We start from the raw sequence: 24,616 nt of genomic DNA on the forward strand, positions 1-24,616 counted from the left end.
CCAGGAACATGTACTACCGCCACAGCTTGGGGCTTCTGCACCACAGTCAGTAGTCTCTGGATCTCTGGGAGGTTACATAGCTCCTTTCCTTCCGCTGTAATGAAACCACTTTCCCGGTAGATGGCGCCATGTACATGGACGGTGCCGAAAGCATGACGGCTGTCGGTATAAACAGTCACTCATTTTCCCTCAGCCCGCTCGAGTGCCTCTGCCAGCACGATCAGTTTGGCCTTCTGGGCTGAGGTCCCCGGGGGCAGTGGGGCACTCCAAATTATGCTCCCACTTGGTCCACCACCGCTGCGCCCACCTTACGCACCCCCATCCGAGACGAAACTACTCCCATCTGTATACCATACCAGCTCACTGTTGGATAGGGTTGAGTCCTGGAGATTGGGGCGCACTTGGGTGATTTCAGCTATGATCTCCTGACAGTCACGTAGAGGGGCTTCCAGGTCCGGATTTGGCAGCAAGGTGGCCGGATTTAGAGAAACTGGGTCAGAGAAGAGGATTCGGGGAGCATCCAGCAAGAGCCCTTGGTAATGAGTCAGTCGACGTTGGTCATCCATCTACCTAGAGGGTGCTTTAGGACCCCCTCTACTGCATGGGGGGTTACCACCTTCAGATGTTGCCCAAAAGTGAGCTTATCTGCGTCCTTTACCATTAGGGCAACTGCCGCTATGATCCGCAGGCATGGGGGCCAACCCGCTGCAACTGGGTCTAACCTTTTGGATAGATAAGCAACTGGCCACTTCCAGGGCCCTAGGCGCTGCATTAGTACCCCTTTCGCTATCCCCCTTCTTTCGTCTACAAAGAGGGTGAAGGGCTTTAGAGGGTCTGGCAGCGCCAGGGCCGGGGCTCTCAGGAGGGCGGTCTTGAGCTCCTCAAAGGCCTTTTGTTGATCTGGCCCCCAGGCCCAAGGGGCCTTGTCCTTAGTTGCCTCATATAAGGGTTTTGCCAGTTCAGCATACCCCAATATCCACAGCCGACAGTAGCCCGCCGTCCCCAGGAACTCGCGGACTTCTCGAGCCGAGGTGGGGATGGGGAGTCTGAGAATAGTTTCTTTCACAGCATTCGTTAACCATCTGGTTCCCTCTTTTAGTTCATACCCCAGGTAGGTGACTGTTTGTCTACAAATTTGAGCCTTCTTTGCACTGGCCTGATAGCCCAACTTCCCCAGCTCCTGGAGGAGGTCTCCAGTGGCTTGTCAGCACTCAGCTTCAGATGCAGCTGCCAGAAGCAAGTCATCTACATACTGCAAAAGTGTGACAGAACCGTGGCTCCAGCGATATGAGTCCACATCCTGATTAAGAGCCTCATTGAACAGAGTAGGGGAGTTTTTGAAACCTTGTGGAAGTCTAGTCCATGTTAGCTGTCCGGGGGTTCCCGTATTTTCATCATGCCATTCGAAGGCAAAGATGTGTTGACTATTGGGTGCTAGGGCTATGCTAAAAAAAGCATCTTTCAAGTCCAAAGTGGTATACCAAACATGGGAGGGGGGCAAATGGCTCAGCAAGGTATAGGGGTTGGGGACTGTGGGGTGGATGTCCTCAACCCTCTTGTTTACTTCCCTTAAATCTTGGACTGGCCTATAGTCTTTTCCCCCGGGTTTCTTAACGGGGAGAAGTGGAGTGTTCCAAGCAGAACAGCAGAGCCGTAATATTCTGGCCTCCAGGAGATGGTTTATGTGAGGGGCAATCCCCCTCCGTGCCTTGGAAGACATGGGATATTGACAGACTCTGATGGGCTGAGCCGAAGCCTTGATCTCTACTATTACTGGGGCTCGATGTTCCGCCAGCCCCACACCTGTTATTTCTGCCCAAGCCTGGGGGTAGGTTTGAATCCAATAAGCCATTTCAGGGGACCACTCAATAGGTTTTGGGGGAGGGTCCCACAAGGAGAACAAGCGATGTTCATCCTCGAGAACATAGCTTGGAGGGGCTGTCCTTGTCCATCTGTCACTTTGATACCATCCAGCTCAAAGGGAATGTGAGCCCTCACCTTAGTTAGCAGATCGCATCCCAGAAGGGGGGCAGGGCACTCAGGAATGACCAGAAAGGAATGGGTCACCTGATGTTGGCCCAAATCCACCTGACGTTTGCTAGTCCATTGATATGCCTTGGATCCAGTGGCTCCCTGCACAAGGCTAATTTTCTGGGACAGTGGCTCAGTAGGTTTATTAAGGACTGAATATTGGGCCCCTGTGTCCACCATGCATCTCACAGGCTTCCCCTCCACATATATGGTTACCCAAGACTCGGGGAGGGGGTCCGAGTCCTGTGCCCTCTAGTCACTGTCCATTCTGGCTAACAGGACTCGGGCGTCATTATTGGGCCTGCTATTTGATCCCGGGCAACCCTGGAGTTTGGGACATTCCTTCTTCCAGTGTCCATATTCCTTACAATAGGCACATTGTCTCTGGTCTAGCCTGGGTCAATCTCTTCAGGGACGTGTGGGGCCAGTCCATCTGGAACTTGGTCCTGCCAGACCCTGGACTCCTTCTAGCAATATCTTAGCCATCTCTTTTTACTGTTTCTTGTTTTCCTTACTCTGGTGTTCCCTGTCCTCCTTCCGAATCCTTTCTTGTAGTTCCTGATTCTCCTTCCTGATTCTATCCTCTCGTTCTTCCGGGGTTTCTCGGGTGTTAAAAACCCTTTCAGCTACTTTCATCAGATCCTGGGTAGTCATCTCCCCAAGCCCTTCCTGCTTATATAGTTTCTTCCTAATATCAGGGGCAGCCTGATTTATGAAGGACATTATCACAGCTGACTGATTCACCTCCGCTAGTGGGTCTAGGGGGGTATACTATCTGTATGCATCATAAAGACGCTCAAGGAATGCAGCCGGGCTTTCATTTTCCCCCTGCATTATTGCCTTTACCTTAGCCAAATTGGTAGGGTGGCAGGCTGCCGCCCGGAGGCCTGCCATAAGAGTCTGGCAGTAAACCCGGAGATGCTCCCTACCTTCTGCGGTCCCATAGTCCCAGTCGGGTCTGTTTAAAGGAAAACGATCATCAATCAGGTTTGGTAGGGTAGTCGGTCACCCATTGTCGCCGGGGACATTCTTTCTGGCTTCAGTGAGAATCCGCTCCTGTTCCTCCGTGGTGAATAGAGTCTTAAGGAGCTGCTGATAGTCATCCCATGTGGGACTGTGAGTATGCAAAATGGACTCGAACAGATCAGTCAGGCCTCTAGGGTCCTCAGAAAAAGGAGGATTCTGGGCTTTCCAGTTGTACAGGTCACTACTTGAAAAAGGCCAATACTGATAGGTGCGTCCCCCATCGGGACCAGCACCACCCAGCACCAGGAGGATGGGGGGCCCAGTGGAAGTGGAGGAGGGCTCCTCCACTGGGGTTTCTTCTTGCTGCCTACGGGGCCTGAGTCCCCTCACTGGTCCGGAGACCGGGGCAGGGGGTGCAGACAGGGAGGCTGACAAGTGCAGAGGCTCAGAGGAGCCATCTGCCTCTGGCTGGAGTGGCGCAGCAGCGGCATATGGCGGGGGATTTACTTCACAATCTAAGTCTATCAAGGATGGATGGAGAGTTGGGTCTTCCTGCAGAATAGACTTCTTAGGGGAATTAATGGGAGTGGGAGTGTTCCCCGACATGGCCAGTATTGCGGGCCGGTCTGTAGGTGCTCCATGGATAAATGGCCGCAGCCAGGAATGGGGGTCTTCTACTAAAGTCTGCCACATAAGGACATAGGGATATTGATCAGGGTGGCCATGAAGACCGGGTCTATTAATGACATCTTGGACCTTCTTAATCGTGTCCAAGGAGAAGGTACCTTGAGGAGGCCAGCCTACATTAAAGGTTGGCCATTCCACTAAGCAAAGGGTGTCAAACTTACCTTTCTTAATTTTCACGCCATAATTGTGTCCCTTAGCGCGGATTTCTGAAAAATGACTCAGAAGAAGGATCTTAGGAGTTACCTGAGCCTGTCCCATGATGATCAGGAGAGAGGGACAGAGGAGACAGCAAAGAACAAAAGACACAATTCCAGCAGACAAACAAATTCGCACAGGACTCTCCAACATACATAAGTACTGGCCGGTCAGCCAGACTACTCTCACAGGCGCAATTCCATTCACACCAGATTTAGGATCCTTACCCAAAGACCACTCAAATGGCGTCCACTGAGGATGTCGGCACGGTTCCTGACTGTTGGGGACGTCTCCCACGACTTCCAATAGTGGAGCCTCCAGGGCTGTAACCCCTTCCTTCCACTCAATGAGAATTCTCAACCAAATTCAGACGGGGACTTTAAGTCCCTCCAAACGGAGGTGGACAATCCTCCTTCCGCAGTCTTTCCCAATTAAACCTCAGTATCGGAGGCCATTTGTTCCTCTCAGGGAGGGGCTGAGATCTCGGTGGGACCTCCAGATGTTGGGGTCTGAGGTTGATCACCCCTCAGAGGAACAAAAGACACTCACGATAACTTAAGCCACAAAGCGAGGTTTATTTCCAGCCAGCTGGGGTCCGGGTATCTGCCCGACGCAGTGGGTTTCAACACGGACCCCGAATACAAAGTTCAGGCTGCTTTTATATTTTTTAGACATTAGTCACGGTCACACAGCAATTTTTATGGTCCCTGGGGTCACATATTTCTGATATCACCCACATCTTGGTGGTGGGGCCAGATTACTTGAAGATTATTTATCAGGAATTTGGTAAACACCAGGTGTCTTAACTCATTGACTCACATACCGTTTTAGCAAGATTAACCAGAAACAGTCCCTGTTCCCAGAAACTGTCCCATCTCCCTTAGTTCCAGTAAGTGGTGGCTTGGGTCATGTTAGCCATGGCCGTTTTCAGGCTGAGTGGGCTGCAAGCCTCAAAGGTACCCTAACATTTGTACCCTAACTCACTCCAAATCTAGTTAATATAACCTCTTATTAAGTGTAGGAGTTTTGTCTGTAATGATGCTGATGGGCCCTAAAGGTTCCCTGAAAAGTCCATGTATTGGAGACTAGTTCTTCAGAACATGATGCTACAGAGAGGTGCTAGGAACTTTACAAGTGGGGTTCAGTGAGAGTTTTTAGGTCACTAGGGTGTACTCTTGGGAGAGTATTGGGGACCCCAGTCTCTTTCTCGCTTTTGCATCTCAGCTCTGAGGTGAGTTACTTTGCTGAACCACACCCTCCTCACCATGATGTTTTGCCTCACCACAGACCCAAAGGCAATGGAATCAACTAATCATGGCCAAATTCTCTGAAATGGTGAGGCAAATTAAACCTTCTCTCTAAAAGTTAATGTCTCATGTAATTTGTTACAGCAACAGCTGACTAACATACTCATAAAGCATCCTATTCTCTTTCTTAGCTAGTTTGCTTTGGCTCGGACAATGTGTCCTGAAACTACTTTCTATTTCTCTATAAATGAATTCATTAGAAAATATCTACTGAAGATCTATTATGTAAAATCACTTTGATATTTAGGAGGATTTTTTTCTATGACAAGTCCTTTTTCCAGTGTTGCTGCTTACAAAATTTAACAAAATCAAATACTCAGGTTTTGGTATAGATGACAGTATGTGGTAAACTACACACAAGATTTTTTTTAATTATCTAAAATACACATAAGATTCACCATCTTGTCCTTTCCAACATAGGCCCAGGAGAATGGCTCCCACAAAGATGGGTGCTGAGAAGGGCCTTTCCCCATCAGTAAGGATACACCACCAATATTCACAAGTGCATCCACAGAGAAGGCTTCAAGAAGCATGCCCCGCAGGTACTCAAAGAGATCCAAAAATTTTCTCTGAAGGAGATGAGAGACTTCAGATGGTGCACCAGGCTCAACCAAGCTGTCTGGCCAAAGGAATAAGGAATGTCCTATCCTATCCACATGTGGTTGTCTAGAAAAAGTAATGAGGATGAAGATTCACCACATGACCTCTGTGCTTGGTAACCTATGTCCCTGTTACCACTTTCAAAAGTCTGCAATCAATGTGGATGAGAAATAACTGCTGATTATCAAATAAAGTAATAAAATCACAATGAATAAATAAAATCCACCATCTTAACTATTTTTATATGCACAGTTCAATAGCTTTAAGTACATTCATGTGGTTGTGTGACCATCACCACCATCTATCTGCAAAACTGTTTTTACACCTAAGATTTTTTAAATGTAAAAACAAAATATTATTGCATACAAAAAGCTGGATATGCTTTAAATAAATCATTTACATTTTAAGTTTGTGACAAAATTTAAATTGGAAGTTAAAGATCAGTTTATTAACTAAACTTTTAAGCTTTAGCCCTGTTATTTATTAGTGACTGTACAAAACATCAGCCTCAAAGTTCTCAAAGTTCAACTTTACAAACTCAGAAAAGAGATTTTTTGATAGTATAAGAAACTGAAACTCCCTTGACTGATGAAATCCTAAGAAAGTAAAACAAGTGGTGAAGGATCAGACTTCAGCCTGCTCCCATGTTGGCACTGAAAGCCCCCTTCCAGGCACAATTGCTTCTATGTGAACAGTGGCTCTATTTAGTGGGCAGGGTAAGAAGTAGCAAGAAATGTTTTTCCAATATCCTGCCATGACAAAGCTAACTGAAAAGCAGCATAGGTTAGAATCAGAATCTCAGGTTTCAGGATCTAAGCCCAGTTTTGTTTTTAGGAGGAAACAATTCTGTAAAACTATAACCCATATCGCTATAGGTTTCTTCAATTCAGAATCTTAACCCAAACATTTCATTTTCTCAAATGCTGCCCCTACAGTTGACTTGGTTTTGTAATGGTTGTTTTTATTTTTATTTATTTATTTATTTATTTTGATACTGGGGTTTGAACTCAGGGCCACCCCAACAACCCTTTTTGGTGACAGTTTTTTTCGAGATAGAGTCTCAGGTTCTATTTGCCAGGGCTGACTTTGAACCTCAGTCCTCTGATCTCTGCCTCCTGAGTAGCTAGGATTACAGGCATGAGCCACTGGTGCCTGGCTTGCAATGGGTGGTTTTGATGCTATGTCTGAAGCAGCTGTCGAAGCTTAGGGAACAGTTTCAGTGCATTCTGTGTTGTCACTTCCATAACTTCTTCCACTGAGACTCCTTTCACTTGGGCAATATATTCTGCTGAAATGGAAATGTTGCAGGGCTCATTCCGTGTCTGAAACAGAACAAAGAAGACTGAAATTGGAATGACACTCAAGAAAGCAGACCTTTGGAGGCTGTAGATAAAAAGAAAAAAATGAGTGAAGTCCCTTTCCTTTTCTTTCTTAATTTCAAATGAGGGTTGGGGTTTGAGACTAGGGAGAAGGTATAGCTGCAATACTGAGTCTAAGTCTGTGTTGCTCCTGAAAAGAACCTGGGATTATAAACTATTGAAATCCCAAGCTCCTAGCATGTGAAGCAGTCTGCAAATAGCGAAGTCTTGGAGGCCAACTTGCCTGATGTGTTAAATGTCCTTTGGTTTGTGAGTGCTTGTAAAAGTCACATGCTGTTGCTTGGCCCCTTGCCTCACAGGCTTTATGGAATTTTGATTCAAAAGATGCTATGAGGTTCGTAAAGACTAGATAGATTGCATACTGGTATTTCACTGATTCTAAGATGAATTTCCCTCCTCCCCCTCCACTTTTTTTTGTTGTTGTTATTTTTGAGACAGGGTCTCACTGTGTAGCCCAGGCTGGCCTTAAACTTGCAAACCTCCAGCCTCAGCCTCCTGAGTGCTGGGATTACAGGTGTATATCACCACATCAGGCTCACATCCATTTCAACATCCCCAAAACTGTAAATATTGTACTCACACTTGGGGGCTTGTGTTAGTATAACTGGTAGTATTTTTTCTTTCTTAATGATCATAAAATAATGGTGTATCTACAATCAGTAGCATTTAGATTCAGTGAAATAAATTATTACTATTATTATTAATCAGTATTCACCCAGAGTGATAATATTGGGAGGAATAAAATTACTATTAACGTTAGAAAAACCTGGTAATGTAGCCTAACAGTGAAAGATGTGCACAAAGATTTATACTGAAGACCCTTCATCACATAGTTTATAATGCAATCTAAATGACCAATATCAAATTTTAGTACTGGAAATATGTAACATTAAAAATGATGAGGAAAAGTGAATTTATCAATACACAGAGAAGTTCACCATATAAAAGCAAGTTATGAAATAATATATTCAGGTAATCCTATTTTTATGAGATATATGTGTATATACATGTACGGATATAAAATAGTCTGCAAGTACATAAACACTTGCATTTATTTAGGTTTTTTTTTTTTGTAGGTGAGGCTTTGTTCTAAGTAGTTCATTTAATCCTCAAGATAACTCTGAGAGGCACTAGTCAGCTTTCCTACTCACAGGTAAGGAGGAGCCCTAATAGCTGGTGAGAAGTCAGCTGAGAGTAAGCCCAAGCAGTCAGATGTCAGAGCTTATGCTCGTAGCCACTGTACTATAGTGGTGATCTTTTGGTTCACTGTCTTGTTTAAGATTTTCAGTGTTTTCTAACTATCTAAAACAAACATTTAACAAGAAGCATATCTGGCTAAAACCTTTTTTTTTCCTTTTTGTGGTACTGGGGATTGAGCCCAGAGCCTTGAATATGTGAAGTAAATGCTCTACCACTTGAGCCACATTGCAAGTCCTTTTATTTATATTTTGCTTTTGAGATAGAGTCTCCCTAACTTTGCCTAGAGTGCCCTTGAACTCATGATCCTCCTGCCTCTGCCCCCTTTTTTTTTGAGATAGGGTCTTGCTATGTAGCCCAGGCTGGCCTTAAACTCAAGATCATCTTGCCTCTGCCTCCTGAGTGCTGAGATTACAAGTGTGTACAACTACACCCAGCAAAAACTCATTTACTGAATAAATATTTATTGAGATTTATTTTGCACAAGGTTAGTAATATGCCATAAACTCGCGGTTTTGTCAAATCAACTAAATACTAATATTAAACTGAGTTACAATAGCATTAAAAATTTATTCCTGTTTAGGAAAAAAAATTCTAGGACCTTTTCCTTCCATTTTACATTAATCAAGAAGGCAATTCTATGCCACTCTGTCCGATATAACCAAACAGAAAAAAACTGGAATTATATTCTTCTATTTTCTCATTTCTTTGTCTTTTACATTCTTATAGAAGCTGATTTATAAAAATGTTTAACTAATTGGACATTAGCAAAATTCAAATTTCAATCACAAATAATCATTGTTTGTTACTAATCCCATAATAATCTCTACTGCTTCTAAACCTCTGAGTTTCCAGTGGCAGTTCTCTGAATTTGCAGGCATGAGACAAATATCTAATGGGCAGTCACAGGCCTTACTGAATTGCACAGCAAGAGGTAATTGTGGCAGGCACTGTCTAAAGCAAATAAAGCAGATACTGTGGGTTCCCTTAGAAAATTGTAATTTAAAGCAGTAGCAAAATGAAAGAGTATGAAATTTAAAATATGATTCTTTACACTCTACAATAACAAAATATTATAGTACATCAAAGATCACATAAATAAACCTGTGATAATACATCAACACTTGTCCTGAAAGAAATAGACTCTCACTATAATATGCTAACTTAAATGAACCGTTATCATTCACCTACTACAGACCAACTACCACTAGGCACCTTCACACATGTTACCTCATACCATAATCATTAAAGTATTTAATTATTTTGCCCACATTTAATAAGTGAAAAAACAGTTTCAGGGAGGTTAAGTAGCTTGCCCAAAGTCAGGTAATGGGTTACAGACAAAATTTGAATCTAAGTCTTTTTGATTCCAGACACTGTGCTTTTTTATCACACTTGCCTTATTAAATAAGTTAGGACATGCTCCCTATCAAATGATATTCTCTGAAGCACAACAGTATATTTAGAAAAGAACTCAGAGTTAATAGAAACCCTCAACCTAGCATTAGGATTCTGTTTTATTTGCACTACAGTGAGAAATGCAGCTAAACTGAAAATAGCTCAAATGAAAGACACAATCTAAATAATGTAGAAATTAGAAAATCATTTACCTGTTTTATTGGTCCTAGTGCAGGTGAATCTGTTTCTAAGCAGATAGAAGTCAAAGGTAATTGTTTCACAAGTTTCTGCTTCTTAGAGAAAAGAGAAAGCAGGTAAGCTTAAAATGTAAGCAATAAAATAGGAACATTAATTGTATATGCTAATACATCTTATTCTGTAAGAACCTAAAAATACACTTTTAATATTCAATTGGTAAAGACTACCTGGAGGCCTATGTCATTTCGCTATTAATACTTATGTCAAAATATAAACACTCAGTGCCAGGTGCGGTGGCTCATGCCTGAATCCTAGCTATTTGGGTGGCGGAGGTCGAGAGGATTGAGGTTTGAGGCCAAGACCCTATCTCAACCAACAAAAGCAACAAAAACCAACAGACACACACATGGTAGTGTGTGTCTGTCATCCTAGAAGCATAAATAGGAGGCTTGAGGTCTAGGCCAATCTGGGCTTATATGTGAGACACTATCCCCAAAATAACAAAAGCAAAAAAGGCTAGAGATGTGGTTGAAGTGGTAGAGCACCTGCCTAGCAAGCACAAAGCCCTGAGTTCAAATCCCAGTATCCCCCACTATATATACACACACACTCATTGCCAAACATTACCCCAAAGCTTTCAGGGAACCAAAGAGTAGTGACCAAAGCAAAAGTAGGGCAGGCAGATATCTTACATCACATGTCCACTGAAAGATCCAAGGAAGAGACTTCTGTCATGTCTCCACTGTCCCACACTCTGCTTCTTCCTATCATTATCTTCAAGTTACTTAAGGCCTTATGTTTGTGACTCTAAAGTTCCTGTACACACCTAAATTCTGGATGGGGTGGTGGTTGCTTTTATTTTCTTGCTTGTTTTTTTCTATATATAGATTTTTTTGGGCTGTACTGGAGTTTGAACTCAGGGCCTCATGCTTGCTAGGCAGGTACTCTACTGTTTAAGCCATGCCCCCTGCCCTTTTTGCTTTAACTACTTTTCAAACAAGGTCTCGTGTTTATGTCTGGGCAGGCCTGGACCTCAGTCCTCCTATTTACGCTTCCCGCATAGGTGTGATAACAAGCGTGCCTCACCACACCCAGCTTATTAGTTGAGATGGGTTCTCACAAACTTTTTTTACTCAGGCTGGTCTTGACCACAGTCCTCCCAATTTCTGCCTCCTGAGTAGCTGGGATTACAGGTGGGAGTCATTGTACCTGGTTTATATATGGATTTTTAAAGGTTGCAATTAATTTAAGTTTCTTGCCAAGAACATAATTTTCTTTTTGGTAGTAGGGTTTTAATTCAGGACTTCATGCTTACAAAGCAGGTGCTCTATGCTTGAGCCATACCTCCAGTCTTTTTTTTTTTTCTTTTTGTGCTGGGGATGGAACCCAGGGCCTTGCTAGGCAAGCACTCTGCTACCAAGCTATATACTAATCCCAAGAACACAATTCTTTTGCTGACATTGCACTTAAAAAATGGGAAAGAGATAGATGATGCATTTCTGTTCTGAAATGTTTTAATTTTCTACAATGTGTAAGTATTATCTTTAATTAGATAATTAGAAAAAATAACACTTCTGTTTTGGGAAAGAAATAGTATCACAACTAAGAAATTTATCCAGAAATGAAATGAAAATTGTGGCAAAAATAAAATGAAATCTTGGACTATCAATTAACTTGACTTAATTAATATTTATAAAATACACCATTCAATAATAGCAGAATACACATTCTTTTTTTTTTTTTTTTTTGCAGTATTGGGTTTGAACTTATTTTCTTTTGCCTTGCCTTGTCCTGCCTTTCTTTTCTTTTCTTTTTTTGGCAGTACTGGGATTTGAACTTAGGGCTTCATGCTTGCTAGGCAGGTGCTCTACCACCTGAGCCACTCTGCCAGCCCTTTGTGTGTGTGTGTGTGTGTGTGTGTGTGTGTGTATTAGATATTTTCGAGATAGGGTCTCCTGAACTATTTGCCCAGGGCTGCCTTCAAACCACCATATTCTTTCACCATTGTTTTTTCAGTGCTGGGGATTGAACCCGGGGACTCATACATACTAGGCAAGAACTCTACCTCTGAGCTACATCCTGAGCCCCAAACCACTATATTCCTGATCGCTGCCTCCTAAGTAGGTAAGATTACAGGTGTGAGCCACCAGTGCTTAGCCATCTAACAACCATTTCTGATAAAACAAAACTCTAAGCAAACTAGAAAATAGAAGAATTTCCTTAGCCTGATAGAGACATCTATGAAAAGCCTAGTTAATATTAGGCATAATGTTAAAATAATGACTACTCTTCACTAAGATGAGGAAAAGCAAGAATGTTAGCTTTTACCACTTCTACTCACCACTGTACAACAAGACAAGGAAAAGAAATAAAGGGCATACATATTGGAAAGGAAAAGCAAAACAGTCTGTCCATAGATCACGCTTGTGTACATAAGAAATCCTGAGGAATCTGCAAAATCCTAGCGTTAAGAGAATTCAGCAAGGGCACTTGGAAAAAGCTTAATATATAAAGATCAGATGCAGCTCTACATAATTGCAATGAATATATATAATATATATATATAATTCACTGAAATTTAAAAAATAGTACCATTACAATAGGATGATAAATACAGAGTAGTCAGGGACAAATCTAATCAGATATGTGTAAGATTTATAAGTTGAAAATGATGAAACACCGGTGAGTGAAATCAAAGATCTGAGTAAATTAGATATACTATGTTTATATCAATTATTCTCAAACTGATTTACAGATTCAACACAATCCTAATAAAAATCCCAGCAAGCTTTTTTTTTTTTTTTTGTAGTAATCATCAAGTTGATTCTAATAGTCATATGGAAAAACAAAGTGCTTAGGATAGGCAAAGTGATTTTGGAAGTAAAGAACTAATGGGAGGGTTCTTATCACCTGATTCCAAAGTTACTATAAATAAATGTAATCCAATATAATCACAATTGTGAGGTATTGGTGTAAGGAGAGAAACTGCAGATTGGGCAACAGAATGAAAAAGCCCAAAACAGACCCACACATAGGGCCAATTAATTTTGTTATTAAAAGTAGAAAAGCAATTACAGGGAGAATGGATAAGCTTTTCAACAAATTGTACTGGGTCTGATATAGGCAAGAAATTAATTGTAACTCAAGTTTTATATTATGTAGCAATGAATCACAAACGTAAATGTAAAACTACATCTGTAACAAAATATAGGAGAAAAATCTTTGTGATCTTGGCTAGATAAGATTCTTAGATATTCTTAGATATGACACCAAAAGCACAAACCTTGAAAGAAAAGTGATAAACTGAAGTTCATCAAAATTAAGAACTTTAGCTTTTTGAAAGTCATCGTAAAGAAAAATGACAGACTAGGAGAAGATATATGTGAAATACAGAGATGATAAAGGACTTATATCCAGAATATACAGAGAGCACTGCCAACTCAACAATAAGAAAACCTAATTTAAAAGGGGCAAATTAGTAATAGGGCACCCACTAAGCAAGCACAGGCCCTGAATTTAAGTCCCAGTACCAACAAAAAAATTAAAAAGGGGGAAAATATTTGAATGAAACCCTACTAAAGAAGAGATGTGGTGTGTGAATGGTAAATGAGCATGTAAAAATATGTTTAATACCATCACTCATTCAGAAAATGAAAATGAGATGAGCAATGTCTACCCATGTATAGCAGAATAATTAAAAAAAAAACCCAACTCCTACATACTAGCAAAGACACAGAACCAACACTTTGACTCATTGCTGGTGGGAATTCCACTGGTACAGCCAATGTGGACATCAGTTTGACAGGTCTGGGATGTAGCTCAGTGGCAGAGCACTTGCCTAACAAGCACAGGATCCTGCCTTTGATCCCTAGCACTGCAGGGACAACAAAAAATACCAGTTTGACAGCTTCCTACAAAAGTAAATACACACTTACCTTATAGCTCAGTAATACCACTCCTAGGTATTAACATGAGAGATGCAAACATATGCCCAAAGATTTATTTATAAATGCCTAAGGCAGCTCTATTCAAAACTGGAAACAACCCAAATGTCCATCAACTGGTAAATGGATAAACTATGGTACATGCATGTGTGTACTACTCAGCAATCAAAATGAAATGGACCACTGTACATGAAATATCCATAAAGTCCAAAAGTATTAAGTAAAACAAACCAGATCCTAACACATTTATAAATGATTGCACTTATTTAACATCTAGAAAGGCAGCACTACAGGAGCAGAAATCAGATCAGTGGTTACCAGAGATGGCGTAGAGGCAAGTATTGATTAGAAAGGTACATGAGGCAGCTTTTCAGGATGATGGAAATATTCTGATATTCAATGGGGTGATAGTTACATGACAGTATACATTTGCCTAAATTCACAGGATTATATACCTAAAAGAAGTGAATCACTACAGGTATATTCCTCAACAGACCTGATTTTAAAAACTACAATTCAAACAACAAAAAAGTGATTGCTGATAAAGCTATTTAAGAAATCTTGGTTATGGCTGGGCGTGGTGGTATATGTCTGTAATCTCAGCTACTTGGGAGGCAGAGGCAGGAGGATTAAAAGTTGGCAGGAAGCACCAGCACAGGCAGTGGTGAGGCAAAATAAAAGCAAAGGCTTGGGAGCATAGCTCAAAAAAAAATCTTGATTATACTTCAATCCTTCACTCTACCTACATTAGTTTTTTAAAATAATGACAATTACTGTATTTCACAGAATGTAAGGGGCTATTAAATTAACATACATCCTAATTTTGCAGATAATAAAGTGAAAAAAACTAGTGTTTTAGAACTGATGAAATATGATAAATTACCTGAGATTAGTTCATAAATTTTTGAGCTACAATTCACATGCCATAATAGTCACCCATTAAAAATATACAATTGTGACTAAGCCACAGCTCAGTCAGAGCCACTTGCCTAGCATATGTGAGGCTCCAAGTTCAATCCCTAATACCACAAATGTATTCAATATATGTATGTATATATATGTGTGTGTGTCCAATTTACTGTATTAATAATTTGTACCACCATCACCACTATCTAATCCTGGAACACTATCATCACCCCCAAAATACCACATTCCCATTAGCAGGCACTTCCCATTTTTTCTTCCCCGCAATCACTGTCTCCATTTGCCTAGTCTGCGTTATTTCATGTAAGTGGAATCATACGTGCTCTTTTGCTTCTGGCTGCTTTCAAGGTTCATCCATGTAGTGGCATGATTGAGCAGTTCAATCATGAATGACTAATATTCCATTGTATAAGTACATTTTGTTTATACATTCATCAGCTGATGGACATTTAGGTTGTTTCTAATTTTTGGCTATTATGAACGATGCTATGTTATAAACATTCATGTGCAAGTTTTTGTGTGGACATGTTTTCCTTTCTTTTGGGCATCTTCCTAGTGGTAGAATTGCTGGGTCACATGGTAATTGTATATTTAAATTTTTGAGGAACTGCCAAACTGAGTGGGTACGACGTCATATCTGACTGTGCCTTGGATTTGCATTTCCATAATGAAGGTGATATTGAACGTCTTTTCATGCACTTAAAGGTCATTGTATGTTTTCTTTAGAGAAATAGCTACTTAAATCCTTTGTCCATTTTAAAATCAGGTTATTTGTCTTTGATTGTTGAGTTGTAATGGTGTTTTACATGTTTTGGATACTAAACCCTTATTGAATACAAGATTAAATTTTTTTTCTTTCTGTGAGTTGCCTTTTCACTTTATTGATAGTGCACTTTGAAGTATAAAAGTCTTGTTTTCTTTTATTGTGGAAGTTTTAAGTTTTAATAATGCCAAATTTATCTATTTTTCTCTTTGGTTGCTTGTGCTTTTGGTGTCATATCCAGGAAACCACTGTCTAATCCAAGGTTAGAAAATTTAGACTTGTTTTTTTTTTTTTCTCCTGAGAGTTTTTAAATTTTAGCTCTCATATTTAGGTCTTTGATCTATTTTTGAGTTAATACCTATGTATGTGTGAGGTAAAGACCTAAGATTAACTAGAATAATATCACAAATATGTCACCAATGTTTGTATTTTGAATTCTATTTTACAAGTGTTAGGCAAGTTTTAATGAGAGAATTTACCTGCCCACTTCTTATGATAGAAGGCGGAATTGAGAAGTAGAACCCAGCTCGTACTCCTTCCATGGCTACAGACGGCCGACCGTCAAATGCATGCAGCAGTACCTTGTCAGCACCTCCCCAAGTAAAAGATAAATCACAGTTCCATTTCATTTCCTTAACAAGAGGTTTTCCCTTTGATCAAACTGAACAACAGAGAACTGAAATTTTAAGTGTCTGTCATTATGAAATAAAGATGCGTTCTATGACTTCTAATGGGTGGGTATGTTCAGAGTAAATAAAAATGAATTATTAGTCTTCAGAATAAAATTATTAAATAAAGTTAAAGTAAATATTTTTTAGTAGTACAGGGTATGAACTCAGGGACTTGCATTTGCTAGGCAGGTGCTATACTACCTAAACCATACCCTCAGCCCCAAAATAGAAATATATTTTAAAAAAATAATTATTTAAACTTCCTGTACCATTTCTATAAGTCTGTCTATGAGCTGTCAAATTATTGTTCCTAACAGGAGGCTTTTAGGCAGTAAAGCTGATTTTCCTCACAAAAATGCTAGTAGAAGAAAGAAAGCTAAAAGCTAAATGACTCACAAATTAAAGTCAGAGTTGGTTTCACAAAACCAACTCAAGTTTTTTTTCTTTCTTTCTTTCTTTATACAAAAATGTCCACAGCAGCTTCATTTGTAATAGTCAAAAACTGGAGCAGCCCAGATGTTTTTTGATAGGTAAAATGTTAAGCCATACTGTGGTACAACCATCCCACAGACTACTACTCAACAATAAAAAGGAAGAAGCTAGTGATATGCACATAAGCCTCCAGGGTTTTAGCCTGCCCACTCCAGTTCTTAAAGGATAGTTGCTCACTCTGCATAAAAATCATGCTTTCAGTGACTCCAGAACAGTTCAGTGTTCATCAGTGAGAAATACAGTGATCTGTAGTTGCTGGCAATTATATCATTATGTGACAGTGCTGTTTCAAATGGAAGGTGTGACTACTAATGGGTTATAACCCTAAGTGAATTATGAAATCATTTTAGTAAGTCACAACCAATCAATGTGTGCAGTGTATTCTTGTTAACCTTCTGTCAGTTTTTTTATGTGTGTCTGAATGAGTCTCAAAGTATATTTCTTACTGTGGATAATATTTTGAAAAGCTTGAAAAAGAATGCTATGAGATATACATTCACTTTAGGAACAATCAGTGAAGATGACATTGTACTATGTATGATGGCCACAATCTGTACAATCCCATTTTCTGGAGCAACAGCCAAAAAACATGCACAACAGTGACCTAATGTGACTGCTGTGTGACTGCCCTCCTTTCCCTAATTTCTTTCTCATTAATCAAGGTAATTTAGAACTTGGGTCTACTAACTTTTAAATTAAGGAATTTAAATCACTTGATACAAGATATCATTTACTATATCCTGGCCTGATAAATACATAATGGTACTAAAAACCTTGCAAACAATAACCTGACTTACAAAGTCACCTTAGTTGATTTCCACCTCCACTCTTGCCTCATTAAAATTAAACACAGTTTGATTCTGAACTGGAATTGTGAAACTTGAACATTAGGCACATTTTTCTTAGGAACCTAAATACCTTGTTCATGCAAGAGGCTGATGGTAGGTCTTCCAGCTGAGCGTGAGTGAACATTTCTGTTTGACAACAAAATTCCTTTTAAATTTTGAAAGTACTACTTAAACCTAAAGTATTTTGAAAATATTACTTTTGAAAGCATTATTTTTATATTCTGTAGAGAAAGCAAGGTAGAGAACTCCACTGCAGAAGGACTCTTTGATCATTACATAATTTGTTCTATAGCTTTTAGAACACAGAGATAATAAATTAACCTACAAAGGCAAATTTAGTCTTTTGGCTAATTGGATCTGTCTGATTAGGACTTGTCTTTGCTCTTCCTTCTGTTCATTAGTGCCAGAAAATCTGGGGGAGAAATCTAGCCCAACCTAGAACAAAAAAATAAGGAGAATTACATATTTATGGTTTAATGAACCCCCAAGGAGAGAAATATAACATGAGTCACAAATGTGAGCCACATATATAACTTTACATTTTATACTAGCTACATTAAAAATATCAACCAAAAAAGTTAAAGTTAATTTTAATAATATACTTTATTTTATCTAATAGAAGCAAAATATTATTTTAACATGCCATCAATGTAAAAATTGAGTTATATTTTTTGGGGGGGGAACTAAAGCTTTGAAACCCACTATGTTGTGCACTCTCACAGCACATCTCAATTTGGAGCAGTCATGTGTCAAGTGTTCACAGCTACATGTAGTTACTACACTGGATAGCACGATAAAATAACTGCTTCATTTGACACAAATGTAGTTACTATACTGGCTAGCACAATAAAATAACTGCTTCATTTGACACAATTTTGGCATACATTCTTTAATCTAGGTTCTGAATTTAAGTGTTATTCTTATCTTTTATCCTTCATAAGAAATGACATTTTAAACTAGGTGATAAAATACTTTACTATTACAAATCATTTAAATAAAAATGTTCCTTAATTTGTAAATGCTATTCAAAGTTGCTTTGAAATTGCTTATGAAGGGTTATATATACAATTTTAACTCACCAGAGAAATGACCCATATTTAAGCAAACTATTTAGAAATACTATTGACATAGTTTTCTCCTAGGCTTACGGTAAGGGTTTCTACTGTTTCATTCCCAAGTGCTCTTGCTTATTGAGGAAGTATCAAGAAAATTTAGTCAGCTGAACATAATTATCCAGGTCAGTTAGAGTCACCAAAATGGAACTAAGAATTATTTTCATATACCAAATGGGGATCTAGATTAGAAGTTGCTTGATCATCTAAGGGGTCTTTACCTCTCCAACTGCCAACAACTGATCCTTATACTTCTCGATAATAGGCAAAGCTACATCCAAATCCTGGGAGAGAAAAAAAAGAAACTTGTAATATGGAAAGAGAAGGGAAATAATATTTCATGAGCATCAATTAGGTGCCAGGCCCTAGGCTAAGCTTGTGCTTTACATACATGTAATCATTTAACCAGACAATGAACTAGGAATAATCTTCCTATAACTGTGAGTAGCTCTACCTGTAAATCTGAGTAGAAACATATTTCAGACTTATCCACGTTACAAAAATATGACTTTTTATGAAGATTTCCACTTATACATTGCCTTCTGAATAGGAGGCATCCCCTGACAGCTAGGAGGGCTGATTTAGAGTTCCTGAAATAGCTGAGAGAAAAGTGAGCCACCAGGTGGTCATCGCTACACATGAGCTTTTGGGATTGCATTGTGTTATGTCCTACTCTTAGAGTACTACTGATTGATAAATTTATAACACAGATAACTTCATACTTCCTTTGTTCTCTTTTTATTGACTTCTTTTGTCTTTATAGTCTTTCTTAGTCCACTTGTCCTAAAAGTTCAATAATATAAACAATAAATATCACATATAAGCTTTCTGTTAATTGCCACAGTAGTTGTGTACCATTGATTTTAGTGATACTACCTTTTTTTCATTTAAGAGAATTTGCCCTGTGAAGCTTCCTTCTAAGACAGGGGAGAAACAAATATATGGAAAATTTTTTAATTTTAAAATTATAAATTACAAAATTTAATTTGAAATTATAAAATTACAAAAATTTAAATTATAGCTAATTTTTAAACTACTTTGTGGAATTTATTTTTAGGATATGTAAACTGCAAAGTAGTCTACTGAGGATAATCAGAATAAGAGAATTAAGAGAAGGGGAGATAAGACAGATGATAGAGGAATAGGAAGAGATTTCATGGTTGTGGCTCTGTTATGGATTTTTTAAAAAGAACCTTTAACCCATACCCTATGCTTGGGGGTAATACTACTTATATAATTATTCATGACTTACAAATGGGGAAATTGAGACTTGACACAGTTAAGTAAGTGCTATAGGTCATAGAAGCCGGTAGGCCAGGTCTCTCTAACTTCAAAGCCCATGTTGCTTCTACCATGATGCTGAAAGAAAGGAGAGAGGGCAAAAAAAAAAAAAAGGGAGGGAAGACAGAAGGGAAGGAGATCTATTCTGAATTATTTTAAATTACCACCTTTTTATCCTGTATACCTTTTAAATGTCTGATCAAAGGTCAGATATTTAACAGAAATATGTGAAGTGAGGTAGACAACTGGAGAGCACATGCTGTACCTGCATGGGGCAGCAGACAGTAGCCAGTGACAATAGAAAGCCTACTGCCTAAACTGTACCTGCCAATAATATTCATTGCATAAATGAATGAATTCAGGAATATGCTGAAAGGTCTGTATGATGTAGGCCATTCATTCTATGAACCAAGTTAATTTAATGAATGCTTATTATATATCTAGTTCTGTACCACATATTTTGGAGGGCTCTAAAGATACAACAAGGTGTAGTTCCTGCTTTAAAGGAGTTTATAATTTATTAAGTACAGGAAAACTAAACTGATATGAACTACATGTGTAACTGGAATAAAATGGAGTTAACATTCCTTATCGCTGGTCTATTCTAGAGAGTTATCCTGAAATCTGATTAGTTTATATCTGCTTTGATTTTTTTTTTTGGTGGGACTGGGGTTCATATCTGCTTTGAGAATCAATGATTGCCTATATATTATTGGTCTACTAATGACTTTTATGAGTTTGACAGTTTTATCAGTTCTACATTCATGACAAATGCACCCACTTCTTTTTACTACACTACTAACCTCGGGTCCAATCCATTAGTTTCTCATATGGACTACTGCAATAGCCTTTTTAATATTTTTCCTTTTTCCTTTGCCATCTTCAAAATTTATTCTTCATACCATAGCCAGTAAGATCTTTTAAAACATAAGCCACATCTTGTCATTCCTTACTCTAAATCCTCTATTGCACATAAACTAAAATTCAACAAGGCCTGATGAGCTGTTTGTCCAATTGCTCTGACCCCATCACTGTCATTTCCCCCTTCCTTCTAGCCATATCACCCTTCTACTTCTTGATTGCAACAAGCTTGTTACTACTTTAGGACCTTTGTGTTTTAAGGTTTCCTTTGCCTAGAACACTTTGACACTCTCTCTACACTGGCTATTCCTTTCTAGCATTCAGGTTGCACCTCAAAGTCAGCACCTCAGAAGGCCTTCCCTGATGACACAATTAAAAATCAGTACCCACAAATCCTATCACATAATCTGATTTTATTTTCTTCAAAGCACTTAGTGCTATCTAAAGTTTCTCTGCTAATGTAATTGTTGCTTGTCTGCCCCATATAAAATTTAGCTTCCATGAGAGGGATCCCACTCACTGTCAGGTCTCTAGCGCTGAGAGCAGTTCCTAGCATGTAGCAGATGTTCAGTAAACACTGATCAACTAACTAAATGAATGTCTATGGTTATAAACATCCTCTAGATAAATAGTAGAGGTGCTGCAGACCACACAGTGCTGTCCTGCTATGATTCCCAACACTTTTGGAACTGTGACTCTCTGGCAATTTGGCTAATTGTACCATAGTCAATAACTTAGGAGGTACTGGATAAGCATTTTTACCTGAAGTGAAATTAAAAGTAATTTTGTTTTGAAATACACAGAGCTACCCTATCTTAACATAGCAATAGAAATATATTATTATAAAACAATAGCCCCATGTCATACTTTATTAATAAGTAGCAAAAAGTAATTACTCTTTTAAAATGGGACTATAAACTCAATTATGTAATAAAGCACTCAAGAAATTGTGTATCCTCATGATGCTGAGTCAGAGACAAGTATGAAATGTAAGACATACTGAGTTCTGTGAGTCAGTGAGCCCGAGGGTAGGATGCTTTTAGAGTATAAAATCAATGCAATTTAATAGGTCAAAAAGCACTTCTGCAAATGCTTCCAAGTTCAAAGAAGGTACTACTTACCTGAATTTATCTGTTCCTTTACTGTATGGCACCTATGAATCTGCATCTATCTTTTTCTGGACATCCTATCATATTTTTGCCCAAACAATATGACTGAGGACAAAAAACTATGGAAAAAGTGATCCATGATTCTACCACGTCATCTTAATTATTACCATTCCTGTGTTTTTCTCATCAGTCTTTTCCTTCTAGAATGTATTTTTACATGTATGTCACTAATAGTCAATAAACTATTTGGTACACTGCTTTTCTCCCTACTAAACATTTCTCATATGCTATATGGAAATAATATAGAATCTTCATTTCCTATAAATGCATTATACTTTAACACTCTGCTAGCTAGCTAATGATTCCTTTATTTCTGATCCTCTAGGCTGTTTCCATTTTTCTCTATTACAAATAATGTTGCGAGACACATTTTTATGAAAGAAGGCAGTATTTCTTTCTTTTGGATTATATACTTAGACTATAAATTAGAAAGAGCAGGGTTATTGGATTCAAGTTATTATCATGTTTTATGGTTCTTGCTTTATACAACTGTTACCTTTAACGTGACACTTCTTTGGTCTTCTGGTGAAAGTCCTTGAACTGGGTGAACACCCAAACATGGAAGAATGAATCCACTATACCTAAAATGTAGAACAAATTAAAGAAAGCAAGACTAGTAGACTAGGAGACTACAATGTCACTTTAAAGGACAAGCAGAAAAGAATCTCTTTTAAGGCTATGTTAATAATATGATTTTTCTTCCTTATTCTATTTCAAAATAGATACTAGTTATTATAAATCTGACATCAGATTTATTACTTTGCACCTTAGTTCAAACATTTGAAAGAGTAAGGCAGGAAGATTACTTGAGTCCATGAATTCAAGACCAACTTGGGCACAATAAGACAAAACAAAACATAACAAAAATGTTAATAAGAAGTAGCACCTTTCTGAAAGTTCTATAATCTTTTCAAATTCTCCTGCATGTTCAGCAACTGCTACAAGGGCCATAATGTTGGCCTGAAAAAAAAAAAAAGAGAATCCCAAATAATATATACATTTAATATAAATTAAATGAAAATTTAAAAGATTCTATACATTGTATTATTCTTGTTTACCAGGGTTCCAGTAATACAATCAAAATGGCTATCACAGAATACTATGTTTCAGGACCTATGTTCAGTGAATGTAAATATTGCCTCATTTAATCTACAGAAATTTATAAGATAGGTATTGTTATAATCCACTGTACAGATCACGAGATATTTTGGATGAAACCCAGTAACTTGCCCAAGGTCATCAGGCCTATGTGATTCCAAAGTCCATGTGCCTAATTAGGCTGCCACAATGAAAGCTGGCTTTATGTAAAAATGGACTGGTAACCCTTTCTGGTTCTATTGCTTTCTGAAAAGAGCAAAAAAAAAAAAAATGCTAGTTGCAATTAATTTCTTAAAAAGAACAAAAATTGATCATTTTTCTAACAAATAAAAATATTTCAGAAGATTTTTATAATAAATATATCCCAGATCTCCAGAATAATGTGAATTTAAGAAATAACAGATAAACCAATCCATTCTACAGTGCTAATAAGCATGGTGGTTTCAGAAACATGTTTTTAATTCAGACTAACCTGTCTCCTCTAGCACCTCACAAGCATCCTTCTTTGGACTAGTTACTAATCTTTAGGCCTTAGTTTTCTCATCTATCAAATGGGGAATGGTTGGCTATAAAATAGTAACTTCCTCAGAAAGTTGTGAAATGTTAAATGAGATAAAGTTCAGAAAAGGCTTAGCTTAGTGACTGTTAGATAGTAAACACTTAATAAGTGCTACTTATTACTAACTACTGGAACAATATCCACATAGTACATCTAAAAAAACAAAACAAAACATAGTATATCAAGCTGAAACAGCCTGAAACTAGCAGGAGACAAATCCCAAGGGTTGGGGTGTGGCTCTGGTAGTAGAGCACCTGCCTAATAAGCAGGAGGTGCTGAGTTCAAACTCTAGTACAGTAAAAAAAAGGGGGGGGCGGGGAATTCTAGATATTAACTTACCTTCTTGGCTTTCTCCAACACATCATGCAGATCCTTAAAAAAGTATAAGTGGTCACAATTATTTTAGGTGAATAAGCAATGGCTCTTTGGCTCTGTGTATCAGTGAATTGAGGCATCATAAATAATGAATGTTAGCAAGGAACAGAGGGTAGAAAGTGAAGAGTCTCTACTGACCCACTTCTTGTTTACTCTTTCAGTAAAATGTGGCTAAAAGGAAAGCCTCTGTCATCAAATATACAGGTCACAAAACGGCCATAGCCCACGGCCTGAGGAAGATTTGGGGTTTCATTCTAAGAAGAGATAATCTGGGGGAAAGGACAGGGGCCTCCCCACTTCCCCAAGTTCCGCCTCGCCTTCACATACGCTGTCAAAGTCCGGGGCGGAGAGATGGCAGTGACAGTCCACTAGCCCCAAGCCCATCGCCCGCCTGGCCACTGCCGCAGCTGCATGCGGCCTCTTTAAACACCGCTGAGTAGGAGCCGGAGACAGAGCCGGAGACAGAGCCGGAAACAGAGCCGGAACGCTGCAGCTGCGGCCGCGTGAGTTTCCGGCCGGACGCGGGCTCGTTGCACAGTTAGAACCCGCCCTTCCGCTCTT

At 39.0% G+C, this 24,616-nt stretch overlaps 1 protein-coding gene across 5 annotated transcripts; it reads right to left on the reverse strand.

Moving 5' to 3' along the window:
- Window positions 1-5,998: 5,998 nt before the first annotated feature.
- On the reverse strand, window positions 5,999-24,549 carry Tatdn3 (TatD DNase domain containing 3). Of its 5 annotated transcripts, none has more exons than XM_020172830.2 (10): window positions 24,383-24,548; window positions 24,020-24,052; window positions 22,910-22,983; window positions 22,520-22,604; window positions 18,934-18,996; window positions 17,926-18,035; window positions 17,671-17,726; window positions 16,069-16,181; window positions 9,973-10,050; window positions 5,999-7,108 (listed from the first exon to the last, which is right to left on the reverse strand). In XM_020172830.2, exons 1-10 carry the CDS (start codon window positions 24,437-24,439, stop codon window positions 6,965-6,967), a joined length of 813 nt encoding a protein of 270 aa, XP_020028419.1. In that variant the 5' UTR covers window positions 24,440-24,548; the 3' UTR covers window positions 5,999-6,964. The 5 variants fall into 5 exon arrangements, with proteins under 5 accessions (XP_020028419.1, XP_020028418.1, XP_020028420.1 ...); XM_020172829.2 differs by having other exon boundaries at window positions 9,973-10,053; XM_020172831.2 differs by lacking the exon at window positions 22,910-22,983 and having other exon boundaries at window positions 9,973-10,053; window positions 24,383-24,522.
- Window positions 24,550-24,616: the final 67 nt, after the last annotated feature.

The sequence above is a fragment of the Castor canadensis genome, chromosome 11 (assembly GCF_047511655.1).
Source record: "Castor canadensis chromosome 11, mCasCan1.hap1v2, whole genome shotgun sequence".
NCBI lineage: Eukaryota > Metazoa > Chordata > Mammalia > Rodentia > Castoridae > Castor > Castor canadensis.